The following is a 19,934-nucleotide window of genomic DNA, read 5'->3' on the forward strand; positions in this document are numbered from 1 at the left end:
CCTTAGCCCTTGCCTCCCAGGGCAGAGAAGGCTGCATGGAGAAGGTGGCCTTACAGGTGCCGGCCATGCTGTGTCTGTGTCTGCCCCTTGCCCTGTCTTCTGCACCATTCAGGATCCCCTTCCTCTAGGGCAGGTTGGGGAGGCAGGGAGGCCCTGCAGGATGTGGTCCGGATTGTCCACCCTCCTCTCAGCCTCCGGGACAGTCACAGCTCCCAGCCTTCTGGGGCCACGACTTGGCACTGACCCAACAACAGAAATTTGGCTCTTTAAAAGTGAAATATAAATCAACCCAGTGAAGGAGGAATGTTCTTACTGCCTTGAGAATAACAGCAGTGATGACAAACAAGGTCCCGGCACCCACGGGCTCAGGCTCTGGGGAGATGTCAGGGCATAATTTGCATACTAAATACAATATTTTTAGCACCAAAGTTTGGAGCACTTAACTTGCCCTGAACACTTAATTATGGACTTTGATCTTCTCCCTGAAACTGAATGTAGCCCTGAGCCCCAGGAGAGGCTCCTGTCCCCAGGAGCACCTGGATTCCAGACGGTGGGCAAAACAGGCCACTCGTCTAGTTTCGGAGGGTCAATAACCCAGTGATCACCTTCTGAGGAAGACACCAGACCCTCAAGGGAGCTAGCAACCCCAGATACTTCTGAGCTGCCGATACCCATGCCATAGCTAACACACACACACACACACACACACACGCACCCACCCCCACACCACACCACACCACACCACACCACACCACACCACACCACACAACAACACACCACATTCAGTCTATGAAAGATCTTGACCTGGGTGGGAGCTTAAAAGCTCACATCATCGTTGGAAATCTTATGAGGTCACACGGGTTGATCAGGTATGGGAAATTGGAAGGGATGACAAAGGAAGAGAGAGAAGAAAAGAGAAGGGAAAGAAGAAAGGAGGAAAGGAGCGAGAGAGGGAGGAAGAGAAGGCGAACTCAGAGCAGTTTGGGAAGGGCTCTGGCAGGGAGAAGAGGGGAAGAGGGCAGGCATGGGCGGGAGGCGGGGCTGGGGAAAGTTGCCCACAGCTGTCATGAAGCTTGAAGTCTTTCTGCCAGACAGCAGATTGACAGCTAGAGTGGGCAGGGGGAGGGCTGGGCTCCACCCTCTTCCCCCCTCAGTACTTCAGGGGCAAAGGAATGGGTGCGGGGCCCAGGAACAAGGTGGAAGGGGGCGGCCCAGGCTCTGGCTCTTTCCCAAGAGGGCCTGACGGTGGCCCCTGTGCCTTGACAGGGAAGGCAGAGAGAGGGAGCCGGAGGCTGGGCAGGCTACCACCCTCTGATTTTCTCTTTTCTCTCCTTTTCCCTGTCTCTCTTGTAGAATGCCTTTTAATCAAAGGATCATTCATATACCTATGTAGCATGTGGAGTCTTCCCCTCACCCCCTTTCAGAGTACAGCAAGGAAGCACCACTTAAGGAGCGAGCCTTTCTGGTCAGGCACAGCTGGGCACTTTGCATATGTCCTCTCAGATGTCCTGCATGTAACTACAAGATTTCACAGCTTCAGGCCCTTATTCTTCCCCTAGGGGGTTCTGGAGGAGTCCCAGGTGGCCATGGGCTGAGGATGTATCCTGGGAATTGAGAAGGCGTGTAATGCAGGAGAAACTGTTACTTCACGCACCCAGCCATTGTCTTAGTGAATATTTATTGAGCGACTATCGTGCTCCAGGCCCTGAGCAAGGTGCTGGGAATAAGATGGTGAAGAAGGTAGACACCATCCCTGCCTTCACTGATTCTCAGTTTGACAGACAATTATTGGATTATTAATCCAATAATCACACGATAGCTGTAAAAGCTCCACATCCCCCATGGCAGAGCCCTGGCTGGGTGTGGAGACGACCCCGCCACGGACATACTCTGCCCAGCTCCGTGGCACCATTTACCCAGATGACGGCGACGAGTGGGATGCAGCAGCCCTGGAGCGCCTTGGCCTGGAACAAGTAGGTAGGGGATTGGTGAGGTCAAGCAGACTGCTCAGAGGACTTCCTGAATGGCAGGGCAGGAAGTCCCCGAAACGAGGGACTGCCGATCCTGCTTTCCTGCTGGCCTCAGAACAGGGGCAGTCAGTTGCCTACAAGGGACAGTGAGGACTGGCCTGCCTTAGGGGCATTTCTGGTGCCCACCTATCTGGGATTCCGTCCTACACTACCCCTATCCTGGGGATGCATGGCCCAGTCCTGTGCCCCACCACCTCCCTTGCCCTCCCACCCCAGGACCCAGGCTGTGTCTGTGGCTTAGCTCCCATCTCTGCAGGGCCATCATGGGCCTTGCCCCGTGTGATCTCCTATCCTCCTCATAACCTCAGAGGTCAGTCCATCTGACCCCCTGCTATAGAAGAGAAGCCTCTCTAACACAGAGGGTGGTTGGAGGTGGCAGGGCTGGCCTTGAACCCAGGTCTTCTGACTGCATATCTTATGTTATCCATTCCATTTGTTTTCTGACCAGCCCTGAGCAAAATTTGAAAAGGCTAATATGGTCAGAGATTTTCAAAAAGAGACAGAGAGAAAGAAAAAAACATTTGGAACTAGACTTCTACGATGCCGCCCTTAGCGTGCCTGTGAATAGCCTGACAACTATTTTGGCCGCTAGAGCAAATGAGCATGTGTGTGTGTTGGGGGTGAGGGGAGGTGGGAGACAGGACAGGGGGTGCTGTTTTTAGTGGGGTTTCAGTAATAGGAGGACAGAGTCTGGGCATCCTATGCCTGAGTGTCTCCTGCCAGCTAGCTGCCCTTGGCTCTGGTTCTGGGGGAGGGGGTTCTGGGGAAGCAGGAAGCTGGCAGGGAGAGAGCAGACCCCTCTTTGGAGGGGGAGACCTACCCTGGCTTGTGGGGTTCTGAGGAGCAGGGAGAAGAGGGTATCTGGTGAGAACAGCTTACCCCTTCCCTCTTCTATCTCACTTCTACTGCTTGGCAAATAAAGCAGCACGAGAACTGCTGGGCAGAAGGCCCGGCCTGGAGGGCATCTGAAGAGGCCTTTTACTGATGGTTGGAGCTGTGACAGCTCCCAGGCCATAGGAAATGCTACAGGACCATTGTACTTGCTTGCACTTTCTTTCAACTTCACCCTTGGCTTCTGTCCTGAGACTTGGAAATGTATGTGAAGCTGGAGCAAAGGAGGCGGCCTCCTTGGCACCTCCGGGGCAGATGCTGTGGGTAAAATGAAGGATGGGGGTCAAGCAAGGGAGAGAAGTGGCACCACTTGGGGCATAGAAAGGAGCTGGGGACTTTGCAGGAACAAAGCTCTGACATGCACATATGCTGGGTTTTCCTGACCAGGCCTAACTCTAAACACTTTTTGTTTGCCCCACGAGGGAATAGTCCGTGGAGGCCAGGCTCTGCTCTGTGATCAGGGCAGGGAAAGGCTGGAGCGGGCAAGAGAGGAAGGAAATGACCTGAGGAGACAAGTTCCATGGTCTAGTTCTCCCCACAGAAGGTGCTGCTCTGCGATCCAGAGCCCAGAAAGCCTACAGCAAGGGCCTGCCCCCGGCTAACCTGCTCCCCGCCCAACCTCAGGTGCCCACCCTTCTCCCCGGCCTCCCTCTGCTCCACCCCCCTGCCCCTCACAGCTGCTATATTCATCCTCCTGCCCTTCTTTCCGTGCAGGCTGAGGACTTACACTGCCTTTGCATGTCCGAAGGCAGAGTAGGGTCTAACGGCAGCCTTGGAACCTTCCCTCCCTCCTCCCTCGCCCGGTGGATGCAGACAGAGCCACCTTGCTTTGCTGACACTGATCCCACTGTCTGGCTCTTGGGGCTCGGAGTAATCCAATCTGTGGATGGTCATCGCAGCTGCACATCAGTGGGCACAACCCACCCATGAGGCTTGTTCCTGCCCTGTAGCTGACCTGACACTACTTTAGGCATGTTTCAAGAGGTATCAGTGTCACGGCCCATACCGAGGCACCGCAGGAGCCACCCCTTCCTCCCTGGATAGGCCAGCAAAGAAAAATAGGCAGTGGCTTCTATGAGCATCCCATCAAAAGGCTCCCAAAAGGCTGGCTTATCTGTGCCCTCTTCCAAGAGAAAAATTTCTCTGACTTGGGAGAAACTGCAGGAAACTTTGTATTGGGTGCTTACCTACTGCTTTGTTCCTTGACCCACAAGGCATCTGATTCAATTATTACCACCAGCCAGTGAGATAAGCATTATGGCTATGGGATGATGCAGCCGAGGCTAAAAAGGTTTCGGCAACCTGAGGTCACACACTAGTGGATGACGCAGCAGGATTTGCACCCAAGTCGGCCTGGTTTCAAAGCCTGTGGTCTTTCCACTACCCAGCCCCCGGAGCTTCCCTCCCCTGCCTCAGCCCAGCTCCTTCTGTCTCTTATATTACAGTAACAACCCTGCTACTCTGCTGCCATAATGCAGGTCAGCAAGCCTGGAGGGTGAACTGGGAGAGAACTATGTGGAATGCAGAAATAAGCGAAGACATCGAGGAGCCTCACCCTAAGTGAGGCAGGTGCTCTAGGAGCCTCACCGCAGTGGGTGTTGGAACAGAGTGACCATCTCCAGTCGGGCGGTCAGAGAAGGCATCGCGGGCAGAGACAGGCAAGTTGGATCTTGAGGAGTATAGACCGCACTGCCCACCAGCCACATGTGGCTGCTTAAATTTAACTCATTGAAATTAAAATCTGGGTTCCTTGGATGCACCAGCCACATTTCAAGTGTTCAGTGGCACATGGACCTGGCAGCTATCCTCTTGAAGACTTCAGATACAGGAAGTTTCCATCTTCCCAGAAAGTTCTGTTGAGCAGGCTGTACTAGAATGACTCCTAGGTTAAGAGTATGGGTACCTTCAACTAAAATGAGGGAGAAAGAGTGAGGAGCAGGCTTGTGGAGGGGAAGGGAGTGCTCGATTTAGGACACATTGAGTTTAAATAGTCAATAGGACCCCCAAGTGGAAGTGCCCAGTAGGAAACTGAGGAGTTCCTATCCTCCTCTACCCATCTCCCCTAAACAGTGATTGAAATTTAACCAGACACCCTCTCCTTGGGAACTTTGAGGGCCTCACTAAAATCCAATTCTAAACATCCCCAGGAAACTGCCAGAAGGCAGCTGTGTTGAAATAGGACTTAAGGTGGATGCTGTGTGTCTGCTTGGGTCTGTGTCTGGAAAGGGGTGGCTTGAAAAGGGAGAAGAAAGTGCTGGTAGGCAATGAAGGAGCCGTGTTGGCCAGAGCGGGCCTGAGATCCCTACCTCAGTGATCTCTTGAAGGAAGGAAGGAAGGAAGGAAGGAAGGAAGGAAGGAAGGAAGGAAGGAAGGAAGGAAGCAGGGGGTCTTAGGATCTCAGCCTGGACTCTGGGATCCTCAGAGTTGAAATGATTCCTGGGGCTAGTCCTGTCCGCCTCTCCATGAGATCCCTGCCATTTATAGGACAATCGGTGCAAAAGGATCATTTATCTTTTCTAACTCTTTTCTTCAAGGTCTTTCCTCAAACTCTTTCCAATAGAATAAGCCAGACGGCAGTGTCCCCTGAGGTTCACTCTTGACCATTCCCATGTTGACCTGAGCTCACCTGGCTATAGGCACGTAACCCACCCTCCTTCTCTGGCTCTTGCAGAATCTTAGACTTGCAGCCAAACTCAGACCTCAGGATGCAAAAAGCAAACAGCACTGTGCCACCTCCCCTTCCCTCTTCTGTTCCAGCATGCTCTGAGAAAGACAAAACTCCCAGGAGCATTTTTAACCACAAGTCTTGCCTAAGGCTTAGTTTCAGGGAGAAAAAGGAGAATGGGCTAGACTGCTCGCAGGAAGTAGAAGGATGAGACAGTCTGCTGTGCCACAGTCCTCAGGCATCTCCACTCATCCAACCAGGAATGAAAAAGGCCACCACCCAGGGTTGCTGGCCAGTGACTGTCTCCAGGGCTACGCTAAGGAAGGGCACGGAGAGACACCACAGCATGCCCCCTGGTGGTTGTTCTCAGCCCTGGCTGCTCTCCAGCTAACATCAGCTAACACCAGGTTGCTACCCTGGAGGTGCCTGTTTAATTGGTCAAGGGTAGGGCCTGGTATTTAATAAGCCCCTCCTTCCCAACACACACACACACACACACACACACACACACACACACACACACACACACACGTCACCCAGGAGATTATAATATGCAAGTTTGATTTATAGTTGCTATCCTAGGGCACGACCCAGCTCAGTGCTGTTCTCAGAGCTCTCTGTGGTGGCCACAGGCTGTGACATGGTGAGGTGAAGTGTCCAGGGCCCACGAGGCTGGCATCATAGTCCAGAGATCACAGGATGAGAGACACAAGGCTGCCAGCTTTGCTAAAAAGGACTCATGCACTCGGCATGTACATGGGGCAACATGTGTCCTCTGTTCTGCCTCTTTCATCCCACACTGAGATGAGGCTGCTGACTGGTGTCCCATGCCCAACCCAGGAGAGTGACACATAAAGGCGGGCCTGTCAGCTGGCTGGGGGTTGGAGATGGCCATTAGTTGGGGCGGAAGATTCCTTTTCTCTGACAATGACAAAACATCTTTGAGTCGGAGGGGCCGCTCCAGCAGTGTGGAAAGGCAGAGAGAAACAGGATAGGACCCTGAAGTTATCCATCTTGCCCCCAGCTGCAGTCCAGTCCTGGCCCACCCCCTTCCAATGGCTGCCAACCCTGCCAGAGCCAGAGAGGAAACAGGTGCTGCTGGGCCATGGCCGGGTCACACAAGATTAGTGTGAGCAGCCACAGCCCTGTCTCAACCTGCCGTACAACCAGCAGGACAGGCCAGGACAGGCCAGCCGATGGGTGGCCTGAGCCACTGCTGGAGAGGACAGGCCTCGCCCTGTGAGCTCCACACGGAGCCCAGACAACCTCTTCCTCACCCTCACCACCCGCTCCTACTGCCCGCCTCAGTCTGCTGCCTCCTCCCTTTGTGTGAATTCACACACGTTACACAGCGCGTGAGCGCACACACACAGACACACACACACATCCCCCATACTAACACTACTGGCCCCTATATACAACCTTGTTCCACAGGCTAGTCCATCTCTAAAGGGGAGACACAGATAGAAAGCTTTATTGACTTCGGGGTTTGAACCTGGCCCTATAACTGGACACAGTGAAGGGTGCAGCAGGGAGACCAGGGACATAGTGTCCCACATAGGATCGCTAATGGGCAGCTGGAGCACACCCTTCCTTCACCTCCAAGAGACTGTGTGACAGGCCCAGGCTCTGGGACCAGGGCCGCCAGGAAGGTGTGGTCAGTGTAGCAACAAGGGGCTGCTTGGGGCTTTCAATGATAAGCAGAATTTCCTCTGGACTTTTAGCTCCTGTCCTTTGTACAAAGCATGGATGTCTGGTCTCCTGGCCTTCACCAGGTAAGGGGCCAAGTCACATAGACCTGAACTGGGAGGGAGCACTTCTGTCTCTTTTATGCCTTCCTCTGTCTTCAGAGAGGGTTCCTAAGATGCGAGGGCCCCTGTGAGCCCAAGGGCAAGTGGCAAAAGGTGGCAGAAGTCTCGAGAATGAAGAGGCAATTTACTTTGGAGCCTGAGTCCAGGTGTAGGGGGAGGAGGAAGCCAGGGGTCTGCCAGAGACACAGGAAGAGGTGCTCAAAGGAGCTCTCCAAGGGGCTTTCTCCAGCTACAACCTCAGTGTACCTCTCCCCGTCCCTCCATCACCCAAAGGACCAGGTTCCTGTTTCCTCTCAAGGTTGGAGGGGCAGGTGGCAGGTATAGAAAAAGGGCCCTGCCAGAAGCTCAGCTTCACTTCCACCAACCCCTCTTCCTTATGGTATGGAGACCCTAGGCTGTCTATACTTCTGTCTGGTCTCCAGGCTCAGTACTGCCCAGAATGGTCAGTGAAGTCTCCTTGCCCTCTAGGAAGGTGACAATGCTCTCCTTTTGGCTCCGGAGGGCCAGCTGCAGGGGTGTACAGCCCATTCCATCCTGGATATCCAGCTGGGCACCTGCTTTGACCAGCACTTTGAGGATGGCCATGTTGCCCTTGAGGGCTGCCAGATGTGCAGGTGTCCAGCCCACCTTGTTGCGGACATGGACATCTGCACGGTGCTCCAAGAGGTTGATGACGCTCAGGAAGGCACCCCTCTGGACCGCTAAGTGGAGGGGAGTCCAGCCTGACTGCTCTGCAGCATTGGGGTCAGCTCCACATTGCAGAAGTGCTGCCACCACCACCTCCTCCCCATGGCGGGCAGCCAGGTGCAGAGGGGTCCAGTTCTTGCCTCCAGGAGCCCCTAAGTCTGCGTGGCTCTCAGCCAGCAGGCGGATGATCTCCAGGTGGCCCTTGTAGGCTGCTAGATGCAGCGGTGTCCAACCCTGCTGGGTCGGCAGCTCAAGGCTAGCCCCATACCTGAGCAGCATCTTGCAGATAAGATATCTGCCCCAGGCAGCTGCGGTGTGCAGAGGGCTGTAGCCATTCTGGTCAAGGGCATCGGGAGCTGCCCCACTTTTCAGCAGGTGTTGGATGGCCCTCACTTTGCCTCGCTCCACAGCCAGGTGCAGGGGTGTCCTCAGGTTTCTCTGCTGAGCATCTAACTCTGCCCCCTGGCCTATCAGCAGCTTGACTAAGCTGACATGGCCAAAATAGGCGGCCACATGGAGAGGGGTCTTGCCTTCGGCCTCACGCAGGTTGGGGTCAGCTTGACGGGATACCAGAAGCCGTGCCACATTCTCAAAGTTGTTCTGTGCAGCCAGGTGGAGTGGGGTCCATGCCTCGTGCTCCTGGGCATCCACGTGGGCCCCATGGTCCAGGAGCAGGCGGGCGGTGCGGTCGTCCCCATTTTGGGCTGCAAAGTGCAGTGGGGCCCAGCCGTCCTCGTCTGCCAGGTTGGCGTCAGCGCCGTGCTCCAGAAGCAGGGCACAGAGGTCGGGCTGCTGGTCCTGGGCGGCAATGAGGAGGGGCGTGTAGCCACAGGCTGTCTGGCAGTCCACATCAACCTCATGGGCCAGCAGCAACCTCACCTGCTCCACGCTGCCCTGTGCCACCAGGAAGTGAAGGGGAGTGACCTTGTTCTCGTAGACATGCAGCTCCTCATCGCTTGGGACCAGGCTCTCACTGTCTGAGAGCTGCAGAACCCGCTTCAAGTAGTCTCCTGAGTCTGCTGGGAGAGAGATGGGGTTGAAAAAAGGACCTCTGACCCGTCTAGAGGTTGTGTCAGCCATCCCTCTACATCCTAGAAGTATCAACCAGGAACAGAAACTATAGAAGTGTCTTTCCTGATAATCCCAGATCTCTAGGCAGGCTACCCTGTCCCAGAGAACTGAGTCTGGCCATTCTTTCCATAAGGATGAGGCAGAAAGAGACCTTGGTTCAAATCCTGACTCATCCCTTAGCATCATGTGACTTTAGCCAACTCTGTCTCTTGAGCCTCCAGGTCCCAATCCGTAAAGGGGACACAAACAATGCCCACCTCACTGTACCACTGAGAGGACAAATCATGCAGGTAGGAACTTTCAGAGGAGTATCTGGCACAAAGTAAGTGAAAGTAAGCTGAAAATAAATTTGTGGAAGAGCTCTAATGACCTGAATCCTTCTGAGGCCATTAGGACCCACTTCCTCCTGCTCTACCCAGTGGCCTATTAGATTTAAAAGCAACAATTGCTAAAACAAACAAATAAATAAACCACAAAAATCACTGCTAGGCCAAAACCCCAGAGATTCTGATTTAATTAGTCTAGGGTGGGCCCTGCATCAGTATTTTTTTTCATTTCGCAAGTAATTCTGATGTGCGGTCAGGTATAAACCAATGCTCTACCTCCTGGGCAAGAAAGGGAGGGGACTGGCCTTAAAGGAGCACAGACATGAAGAGGAAGCAGAAGACCATGAGCATCTCTGGAACATGAAGCCGGGTGCCAGCAAAGGAACACACCAACTCCTGATTGTGACAGGTCTGAGGAGGTGGGTGGCGGGGTCCGGGGAAAGGGTATGGTTTGATTATACTTCCTTCTCCGCTGTGACTATCTGGTTCCAATTGTGGCACTCTGGACTCACCGCTGTCTGTTAGCTCCCCGTTGACCTTGTCACTGACCTAGGGATGGAGACCAGAAGACGCGGAGGTGAACCAGTGGGGCAGTTCTGGTCTGTGCCGTCCTCCACTTCTTCCCTTTCTCCAGTACTTTCCATCCCTGTTAGGACTCATATCCCACCCTGTCCTCGAACACCCTCTCCTGTGCCATCCCTACCACCAGCTATGTCTAGAGAAAAATGCTGAGCAGGGAAGACTGCCAGAAAGAGGTGGCCCAGGGCCTTGACTTCCCCTTGGGCCACATGGAAAGCGGGGGATGGCTCTGTGAATTCAGCTGGGAGCCCCACACTAACCCATGGCTGGTTCTCACAGGACAGCAGGATGATGGCGCTGATGCCCACGGTTTGAAAGCCTGGAAAAGCTAAGGTCTCCCTTTGCAAGATGGAGCTCTGCTTCATCCCACATATTTATGAGAAGGCATGTCCTTCTCAGGGGCCTAGCCACAGCCACCACTAGCCCTTAGGGCACTTTTGTGAAAATTAAGAAAAGATGCCACCAGGTGGGCTACCTTGGCCAGCAGAGTGTGGGCTGGCTTTCAGTTCTCTCTTGCCCCCTCAGCCAGATGGCCCTGTGAAGGCCACACCTATGCACGCATCCCCACTGCCTGCCGGAGACCATGCCCAGCGCTGCACTCACCTCCTGAGGCCGGTGCAGGGATGGCTTGTAGGACACCTTCCTGGCCACGGCTTCACTTTCAGGGTCTGCCACAGGACTCTGGAGCAGGGACAGCAGCATGTCTGTCTCGATTGTGATGTCTGCTCCATGAAGGAGAGAGAGGGGAAAAGAAGCAACAGGCTGGCCTCTTCCCCATTTTAGGTATCCTACATTTCCTGTGTCCCCCTACCCCAAAGTCTATTCCAGGGCTCACGCACATCCATACATGTGCACCAGGAGGCAGGAAAGGTAGGTCCCAGCCTTGGCTAAGCAGGACCACATTTGGCAAGTCACTGAGCCTCCGAAGGTCAGTCCCGCTCCATAAAAATGAGAGGAAAGACTAGGTGATCTCTAAGATGCTCACACTTATACTATGCATGTATTCACAGTCCCTAAAAGAATGTGTACCCCCAAGGTCCATCCGTGCCTGTGATCTCAGAATGAGACCTTTTCACAAGCGAGGGCAATGCAGTAACTGAGAGCTCAGAAGCAGCAGAGCCGGGCCCAGCTGCCTTCCAACAATGAGGGCTCCTGCTCCCCTCCCACAGGGGTGCACATCGGCCTCCAGACTCCAGACCACCACAGTCCTCAGCTGTCCCTGCCAACACAGTGGCGCAGATCCTGCCCCAGTGCCACGAGGGCTTCTCTCTGCAGAGCCCTCAGGAGTGGCTAGGGTTTCTGTCATCTTCTCTCCTGCCCCCTTCACACCCAGGCCCCACTCTGCTCCTTGGTCCCTGGGCAGGTCAGGCTGGATGAGAACCTGGAAAGCAGGGCCTTTTCTTGGGGTCCTGGTCCCAACAGCGCCTCATCAGGTCCACCATCTGCTGGGCTTCGCCTGGCCACTCATCAGAGACAGACTGCAGGGAGGGCCTCATGCCTGTACCCACTCGGATGATGATGGCCATCATGTTGAGGCCTGTGAGAGGAAAAGCAGGCTGTGTCGGGGGAGGAGGGCAGAGGGGCTGGCCAGGAGGTATGGCTCTGAGGATCCAGTGCGGGGGCTCCATAAATGCATAGTGAACGAACAGCTAAATGGCAGGCTCTCCTGAGGTTCTAATTTGAGCAACTGAGTCTCTGGCCCAGTTCCAGCTGCCTCCGAAGGCAAGACCAGATAGGACCCCACCCTGCAGGCCTTTGCTGTCCAAAGATAGCAGGGCTGACCAATGGGCCTTGTTATGCACGTGACTTTCAACTTTGTTGGGTTGTCCCAGTTTCCTGACAGTCCATGCACCTGGCATTCTCAGTGGCAGGGGCGAGCAAGGGAGACACAGAAAATAGCTCATTGAAAGCAGAGGAGTTAGAGCCAGAAAGTCTGGGCTGACATCTGCCCTGCCTTTTACTGTAAAGCGAGCTCCAGAAAGCAGGGGGAGAAAGGGAGGAGGGTGTGGATGGGAACCCCTGAAGAGAAGACAAACCTGCCACTTGTCCTGCCCCTATGAGCCCTTAGCTTTCCCACAGCCCCTTTCAGGACCCCATCTGAGGGTCCCACCGCTGTCTGCTACCTGAATATGGTTTCTTCTGTGTGAGGATCTCCCAGATGACAATCCCGAAGCTGCAGACAGGGGAAAGTGCTCCCTGAGTGACTTTCTTGGTAACCCGGTCAGGGGGACCCCATGGACTACACAATCTCAGGCAAAGCCTCTCCAGCCAGAGGGCCCTCTATACCTCCCCCTCCCATGGGGGCAGGGAGGGGCCAGACCTCATCCCTGTCCTTCGAGCCATGGGGTCCAGGCAGGGTGGTGACAACGAGCTACCTCCCAGGTATGGGGACAGACGGAACCCAGCCTGCCTCCCTCTCACCTATACACATCATATTTGGGTCCTGGGGCCTTGTTACTCTCCAGGAACATCTCAGGGGGGATGTAGCTGAGGGTGCCCCGCAGAGCCGACCTCTCGATGTATTGCATCCGGGTTGACTGTTCCATCCACTTGGAAAGGCCAAAGTCTGAAATCTGGGAGGAAGCGAGAGGCGGGGACAGGGGCAACAGAGTCTTGCCTCCAGAAAACTGCCTTGGTTTCCCACCCCTTTCTAGTACAGGGTAGCGGTTAAGAGCATGGGCTCTCTCCTAACTCTTGACCTTGGACAAGTTACTTATCTCTCAGAGTCTCAGTTTCCTCATCTATAGAACTGAAATAATGAGTACTTAACTCATAATGCTATTATGAGCATTATTAAAAGAGTAAATATGCAAAAAGCACTTAGATTAATGCTTGGCACATAGTAAGTACTTGGTAGGTGTTGCCTTCATCCAGAGGGACTAAGGATAAAATTACTGTCTTTGGTGAACTTCTGCTCATCCCACTTCCACGGGCCCTGAAGTATTTACACCATAGATATTTATCTGCTCTTGGCTTCTGTCCATTGATTCATTCATATACCAACTGACCATTCACTAAATGCCAACAAGGCTAGGTACTGAGAACCAGGCAGAAGATAGAAAAGATGAGACTCTCCCACACCCATTACTGTTCCAAGTGTTATTCAGATGAGGGGTATAGTTACTATCGAAAGTTTCACATGAGACTGTATACTTATAATTGGGGTTAACGATATAAAGAGACAGGGGTACAAGGGTATACAACAGGGGCCTGTGAGGTGGATCAGGGAAAACCTCCCTGAGGAGGTAATATTTATGTCAAGAGCTGAAAGATGAGTAGATAAAGAGAGTATGGGAGATCACTGTTCCTGGCAGCGAGAACAGAACATGCAGAAGTCCTGGGACAGAACAAGAGTGTGGCATGTTTTGGGAACTGAAAAAATGGCCATCATGACATTTCTTAGGGATCATCTCATTTACGCACATCCTCAATGGAAGCAAAGGATGGGAGGGGTAGGGATTAATCCACCTGCATTAGAAATGAAAGACCGAGGTTCAAAGAGGCTTATTGCAGGCATCCTGATACCCAGCTTTGAGAGTCAAATTTCATTGTTCATCTACCTCTGTTTGAGGTGTGATTCTTGCCTTCGGTATTTGTCCATGAAGGGAGCTGCTTAAAACTCTTGACAGGCCAGTGAGGCAGGTTGATAATGATGCTCACCTGGGGGAGACTCCAAAGTAAAAAATGGGCAGAGAAGTTGACCAGGGACTTTACCTTGACATGCATGTTGCTGTCCAGGAGGATGTTGCCTGGCTTGAGGTCCAGGTGGAGCAAAGGTGGCTTAATGCTATGGAGGAAGTTCATGGCCAGGCTGGTCTCATGGATGATGCGGAACTTGAGCTGCCAGCTGAGGCTGTGGGTGGGCAGCATCTTCTCCAGGGAGCCATTGGCCATGAACTCCATCACAATGCCCAAGGGCTGCTTGCACACCCCGTAGATGGATACAATGTGCTGAAATTTGATTTTCTCCATTTTGGTTGCTTCTTCAATAAGGCAATTCACATCGGAGCTATGGAAGGGGTGGGTGAGAGTGAGAGGCGGAAGGAGGTGACCCATTAATTACAAGAGCAACTAGCAGAACACACTAACTAGGCTCAATGCCAGGCTGTGGAGACCTAGAGAAGCCTTGGGAGCTTGTGAGGTCATAGAGGAGGAAAGAGAGACATGAAAGGATGCCCAGCAGGATGTACATACAGATTAGGGTCCAGATGGCCAGCAGCAATGAGACAGGAGGTAAAAAAGTTTGCAAGTTTAAGAGCAAGTCCATTCCATAAAGTGGACACAAAAAGCCTGCCCTTTTTTCTGGCTGCTTGTCTATGTTTATCTCTCCCAGTAGATGGCAGAGCAGGGGTCCCCAACCCCCTGGCCATGGACCGGTACTGGTTCATGGCCTGTTAGGAACCAGGCCGCACAGCATGAGGTGAATGGCAGGGGAGCGAGTGAAGCTTCATCTGTATTTGCAGCCGCTCCCCAGCGCTAGCATCACTGCCTCATCAGGCATCAGATTCTCATAGGAGCACCGGTCCTTGGTGCCAAAAAGGTTGGTGACTGCCGCCCTAGATGACCGATATTATGCTTCCTGCTTCTGTTTTAAAATATCACTTATTGTCATTTGATTATGAAAATAATACATATACCTCATAGGAAATCTAGGGAATACAGAGAGCTATGAAGAAGAAAATTAAATCGTCAGTAATCTAATCTTCCAGAGCTGACCTCTGTTAACATTTTAGTATATTATTTTACTATACGTAACCAAAGTATCTCCCTTTCTCCTTCCCGTTCACTCCTTCCTCCCCTCCCTTTCCACCACACGGAGTGGGAGTGTGGGCTGTTTTATGATCTGTTTTTCCCTGTTAGTGTAGCCTGAGCACTTCCTTACACTGCTTTTCTCCTTAAGCAAGGACTGTTAATAGTTGCATGGTATTCCACTTTATGGATGAACTATAATTATTCATCTTGCTACGCCCCACAGCACATTACCATGCGAGGCACAATACATCTTTGTTGAATTGAACAAAAGTCAAGACTTAAGGGAAGGCCTTGAAATATAAGCATTTGCAAACCCTCTGGCTCTCTTCACCGTATGTGCCCACGGAACAGTAAATATGCAAATTGTTACAGATTGTTTGGGGACTGTGGAGAAATGACATTTTTAAAAGCACAGTATTTGCAAAGCTGTGTTGGCACTGCAGCGAGAGGCTGCTGGAAATGTGCTCACAGGGGCCTCCCTGGGAAGCCAGCCAGACACTTCGGGCCTCCAGGAAAAGTCACCTGCTCTCCCTCGCATCTGGGCGGGTTGGCTAGCCTAGGTTCTCTTCTCTCCTTCTTTATTGTTCCAGAGAGCTCCCTTCCACCTCTGCGATATTTTTTATCCGTCTCCTCATGTCCTTTTGAGTTGACGGGAACTGAGACATCTGTCATGAAGTGGAAAAAAAGAAAAAGAAAGGGATCCGAAGGAGTTTTGTCCTGATTTCAGATCCCAGTTTCACCTCTTTCTCTGCATGACCTCGGGTAAGTAACTTCTCTGGGCCTCAGTTTCCTAACTGTAAAATGGGACCAACAGTAATTGCATAGTTCCACTTGACACCCAGACTTTTTGGAAACATTTGCTATGCCTGTTGTCTCTCTCTTTTCCTCATCTCCCACCACCCCCTTTCATCTGGTTTCTGGTCTCAGTACTTCACTGAGCAGCTGTTGCTAAGGTTACCAACAACCCCCACGTTGTTCTAGCTTATGAAAAATTTTCAGTTCTCAGTGTACGGGTCAGATCTCTCACTCCTTTTTTTCTCAAAATACTTACTCACCGCAGCTATGTGCCAGCATTCTCCAGGATCTCTCCCTTTCTTTCAGGTCATTTCTTCTCTGGGTCCTTTGTAGGCTTCTATCCTGTCGCTTCTATCCAGGCCCTCTCCATCCATCTTCTCAGTCTAAATACTCTATCTCTAGGCCATCTCAGCATCTCCACTCAGGTATTTGACACTCGATGTGTCTAAAGCTGAATTCCTGATTCTCCCCTAAAACCTGCTTCTCCCCGGCCTTCCTCATCTGAATCAATGGGGACTCCATCCTTCTAGTCCTCAAAGGTCTTGAGGTCATCCTTGAACTCTCTCTGCCTCTTCTCCCCACAGCCTGTCCCTCAGCACATCCTGTCAGTTCTATCTTTAAAATATAGCAAGAATCTGACCATTTCTCAATACCTCTATCCATTGGCACCTTGGCCCAAGCTTTCTCATCGGCCTCTCTCCTTCTCTCCCTTCCTCTCCACCATCTATTCTTAACCCAGCAGCCAGAGTGATACTTGTAAAATGTCAGTCAGAGCATGTCACTGCTCTGTTAAGGACCCTCCAGTGTCTCCTGTGTCACAGTAAAAACCAAAGTTCTTACAATGGCCTACAAAGCCCTACATGATCTGTCCCCGGGCACGGCTCCCTGACCTCATCTCCTACTAAACGCTCCCTCCCCAACTCTGTTCCTGCCAAATTGGCCTCTTGCCACTCTTCTACCATGTCAAGTGTGTTCCTAGCCCAGGACCTTTGCACTTTCTGTTCTCTCTGCCTAGAACACTCCTCCCCAAGAGCCACATGGCTTGCTCCTCCTGTGCTTCCAATCTCTACACAAATGATACCTAATTAGTAAGGATTTAGAGTCTATGTACAATAGTAACCCTACTCCAACTCTGGAATTCCTTATCTACTCGTACACAGATGAACAACAAATTAATATTTTCAGGTCAAACATGTTCTTGGAAGATCAGAATACCCAACTCTCCTTAGGTATTTTAATCAAGAGTATATCAGGTGGTTGTAAGCATTATAGAAAAAAATATTTATTTATTTACTTGCTTACTTTTTTACCTACTTACTTATTTATTGTGTTTCTTCATTAGATTATAAACTCCATGAAGGGAGAGAGTTTATTTTGTTCACTTGATGCATAGAGACTTTGTTTTGTTCACATGAATGTTATCCATGCCCTAGCTTCAATTACATATAACAAATGAGTCACAAATTTTAATGTCGTTAGCTCAGTCCTTTAATCTGAAGTCTATTTGACAATTCTTCTCAACATGTACAAAACTTAACTCATGATCTTCATCTCCTGGGCCTCTTTTCATATTCCATTTATTAATTGTCAACAATATCATTCAACAAATATTTACTGAGCACCACCTATGTGCCAGGCACTAGGACTAAAGCAGTGAACAAAACGGATACAGACTCTGCTCTCACGGAATAGATATTCTAGTGGCCCCTGGATCATTTGGGCAAGCCAGACATCAAGTTAACCTCGACACTCACCTCCTCAACATGACCCTCATAACCAATCCAGCACCAAGGTGAGTGGATTCTTACCTCCTAAGTACTGAGTAACAGGACCAGCATTCACTCTACCCTACCCATCCGTTCTCCACAGTGCAATTCTAACCAATTTCTCCCTATCACCAGCCCCCCTCATCTGGTTGTGAACCCCTCAGAGTTTTCCATTGCTCCCTCTCTCTAAAATTCTGCTACACCAGCCTTTTTTCCATTCTTTACTTGGTATACCCCTCCTGCCATAAGCCCTTTACACATTCTCTTGCCTCTTCCAGGAAAGTTTTCTCCTTTTAACCTACTTAACTCACACTCATCTTTCACATTTCAGCTCAAGTGTAATTTCCTCAAGAACACCTTTTCTGATCTTGGTCAAGCTCTATTAATAAGCTCTCGTAAAACCATAAATCTTTCCTTTCTTGTAATACTTTTCACAGTAACACACATTTATATGTGGGATTAGCTGATTATGTCCCCCCCCCCGCCCCCCAGCAGGCTGTAAGCTCCAGGAGAACAGGGTCATATCTGTTGCATTTATTGTTATACCTCAGGGTCTAGCACAGTGCCTGACACAAAGTAGACAGGCAATAAACATTTGTCAAGTAGATGAATGAATGAAGAGATGGAAGGAGGATCCAGTGAAGTAATACATGTAAAACTCCTAGAATAGTACTCCACACATAGCAGGCATTAATTACCATTACATCCCTCAGCCCTTTCCACCCAGGGAGTCCCCAGGACTTAGGAAGGGAAAGTGGCAGAAGTTATTGTAAATGTCTAACAGTCTTGTCAATCTGTCTCTACTCAAAAGCAAAAGGAGAATGTTGAGGGAGGAAGGTGAGTGAGTCTGAGGCTATCTCACTTTGCCCTTATTCATGAATCAGGTGGCAATCTGGGAATTAGAGAAGGGACTGGCTTAAGCATGGGGGACATGAGGCTGTGTCTTGGGAGTTTGCATAGTATCCTCAGAGAACATGACAAAAAACATCCAAATAAGATGCTAGTAGGAGATGCTCCTTCCCAGACTCTCAAGTTGAAGTCCCAGAAGCCTTGTGAGGAGGACATGGTTATCATGCTCAGACTTTACATCCCAAATGTCTCCTTCATGGCTGCACAGGGGGCAAGTACACAGCCAGTACCAGCAAATCTGGTGAGGATGAGACTGAAGAATATCTCAAAAGGAAGGCAGAGATGGTCGAAAACAGTAAGAAAGGGGTACACATGATGATGGTGGAGGATAAGTCAGAGACAAAAACAATGCCGGAGATTGCAGCATTCCAGGCTTGACCTTCAAGCAGGACCTATGTGAGAGCCAGCAAGAAGCCTGGACAGGATCTCAGGGCAGCAGGCTGGGCAGTCTCCATCCCCCAAGACTCCTCCAGCCTGCACAGCCTAGGAAGGGGCCACCTCAAATGGTCATGGGAAAGGAGATGGTGGTTCCCATAGGTCAGTGAACATCACTGGGCCAAGTGCCACAGCTTCTCAACCACCTCAGCCCTGCTTGCCTTGAGAGTTTAGGGGTGAGTATGAGGGTGGCAAAGAGCCACCAAGAGCAGTCATCACCACCCTGCCGCCCAGAGGGAAGGCGGTGCTGGAAAGAAAAAGGCAGGACCAGTTTGGGAAGTTGGCTGGGACAAAGGCCCTTGGAAGTTAGTTCCTGCTCACCTGTGACCTCTGTGGATCCCACAAACACTTATGGTGTGCCGACTGTATTTCAGGCACAGAAACAGAAATGCTGTGGCTGGGGAGCTCAGGTTTACTGGACAATCCTCAGCCTCAACCTCGACGGCCCCTCCCTCGGGAGCTCCCTGCCCTCAGCTTTTCCTCTGTAAAAGGAGAGGGGCGGCGGGGCGGGCAGGTACCTGGTGGCGTCTGGCAGGAGGCAGGGGGAGCATTTGATGGCATACTCGGTCCGCCAACGCTTGTGCCGCGCCTGAAACACCTGGCCGAATCCGCCGTTGGCGACTCGGCGCCAGTCGCCCTCGAAGTCGTCGCAGGTGAAGACAGTGAGGCTGCCCAGCCGCTGTTCCACGCCCCCGGCCATGGGGTCGCGCGGCCTCCGGCCCCTCCAAGCCCTGCGCACGCACTCCCGGAGTGGCCGCTTTCTGCTGCTCAGGTCCCAGGAAGGTGGAGATGGGGAGGAGAGCCGGCCCTCCCTCTTTCCGCGCTAGGAGGAGCCGAGCCTGCCCTGCAAGGGCGGGGAAAGCCCGAACCTGAGCCCTGAGGCTCGGGGCAGCGATGGGGGACTCCCGCCTGGGAAGAGGGTATGTTTCTCTGAAGGATCCCCAAAAGGCCCTCTTCCAGCCGCAGCATCTTTTCTCCGTCTCAGCCTGTGATTTTTTCCCCCTGTTCACCTCTTGAGCTAGTTAGGGGTGATGCTGGGAGTAGATGTCCTGAAGCTGGAAGCAAGAGTCTGGCAGAGAAGCTGTCCTCATTTGATTTAGACCCAGCTCTAAGCGGAATTCGATTTATTTATTGATGCAATTTTTGCTGGCAGAGGGTTTATGAAGAGTTTAGGACCCTACTAGGAGTCCCCCCCCAGGTTGAGTGTGGGGTCCTAT

The 19,934-nt window shown here is 51.8% G+C and overlaps 1 protein-coding gene across 1 annotated transcript; it reads right to left on the minus strand.

Annotated features, from left to right (window-relative positions):
- Window positions 1-7,796: 7,796 nt before the first annotated feature.
- On the minus strand, window positions 7,797-19,417 carry ANKK1 (ankyrin repeat and kinase domain containing 1). Its single transcript, XM_006912843.1, has 8 exons — window positions 19,236-19,417; window positions 13,775-14,069; window positions 12,482-12,633; window positions 12,184-12,233; window positions 11,442-11,597; window positions 10,664-10,782; window positions 9,994-10,030; window positions 7,797-9,100 (listed from the first exon to the last, which is right to left on the minus strand). The coding sequence occupies exons 1-8, from the start codon at window positions 19,415-19,417 to the stop codon at window positions 7,797-7,799; spliced, it is 2,295 nt and encodes a 764-aa protein (XP_006912905.1).
- Window positions 19,418-19,934: the final 517 nt, after the last annotated feature.

This window comes from Pteropus alecto, unplaced genomic scaffold, assembly GCF_000325575.1.
Source record: "Pteropus alecto unplaced genomic scaffold, ASM32557v1 scaffold224, whole genome shotgun sequence".
Classification (NCBI taxonomy): domain Eukaryota; kingdom Metazoa; phylum Chordata; class Mammalia; order Chiroptera; family Pteropodidae; genus Pteropus; species Pteropus alecto.

What these genes read in the sequence shown, in the direction of transcription:
- ANKK1 (XM_006912843.1), bottom strand. Translation starts at nt 19,417, where the DNA reads ATGGCCGGGGGCGTGGAACAGCGGCTGGGCAGCCTCACTGTCTTCACC. An exon ending in CCCAAATATGATGTGTATAG is followed by an intron (nt 12,234 to 12,481) that starts GTGAGAGGGAGG and finishes CCCTGTCTGCAG; the next exon opens with CTTCGGGATTGTCATCTGGG. An exon ending in CCCTGCACCGGCCTCAGGAG is followed by an intron (nt 10,031 to 10,663) that starts GTGAGTGCAGCG and finishes CTCCATCCCTAG; the next exon opens with GTCAGTGACAAGGTCAACGG.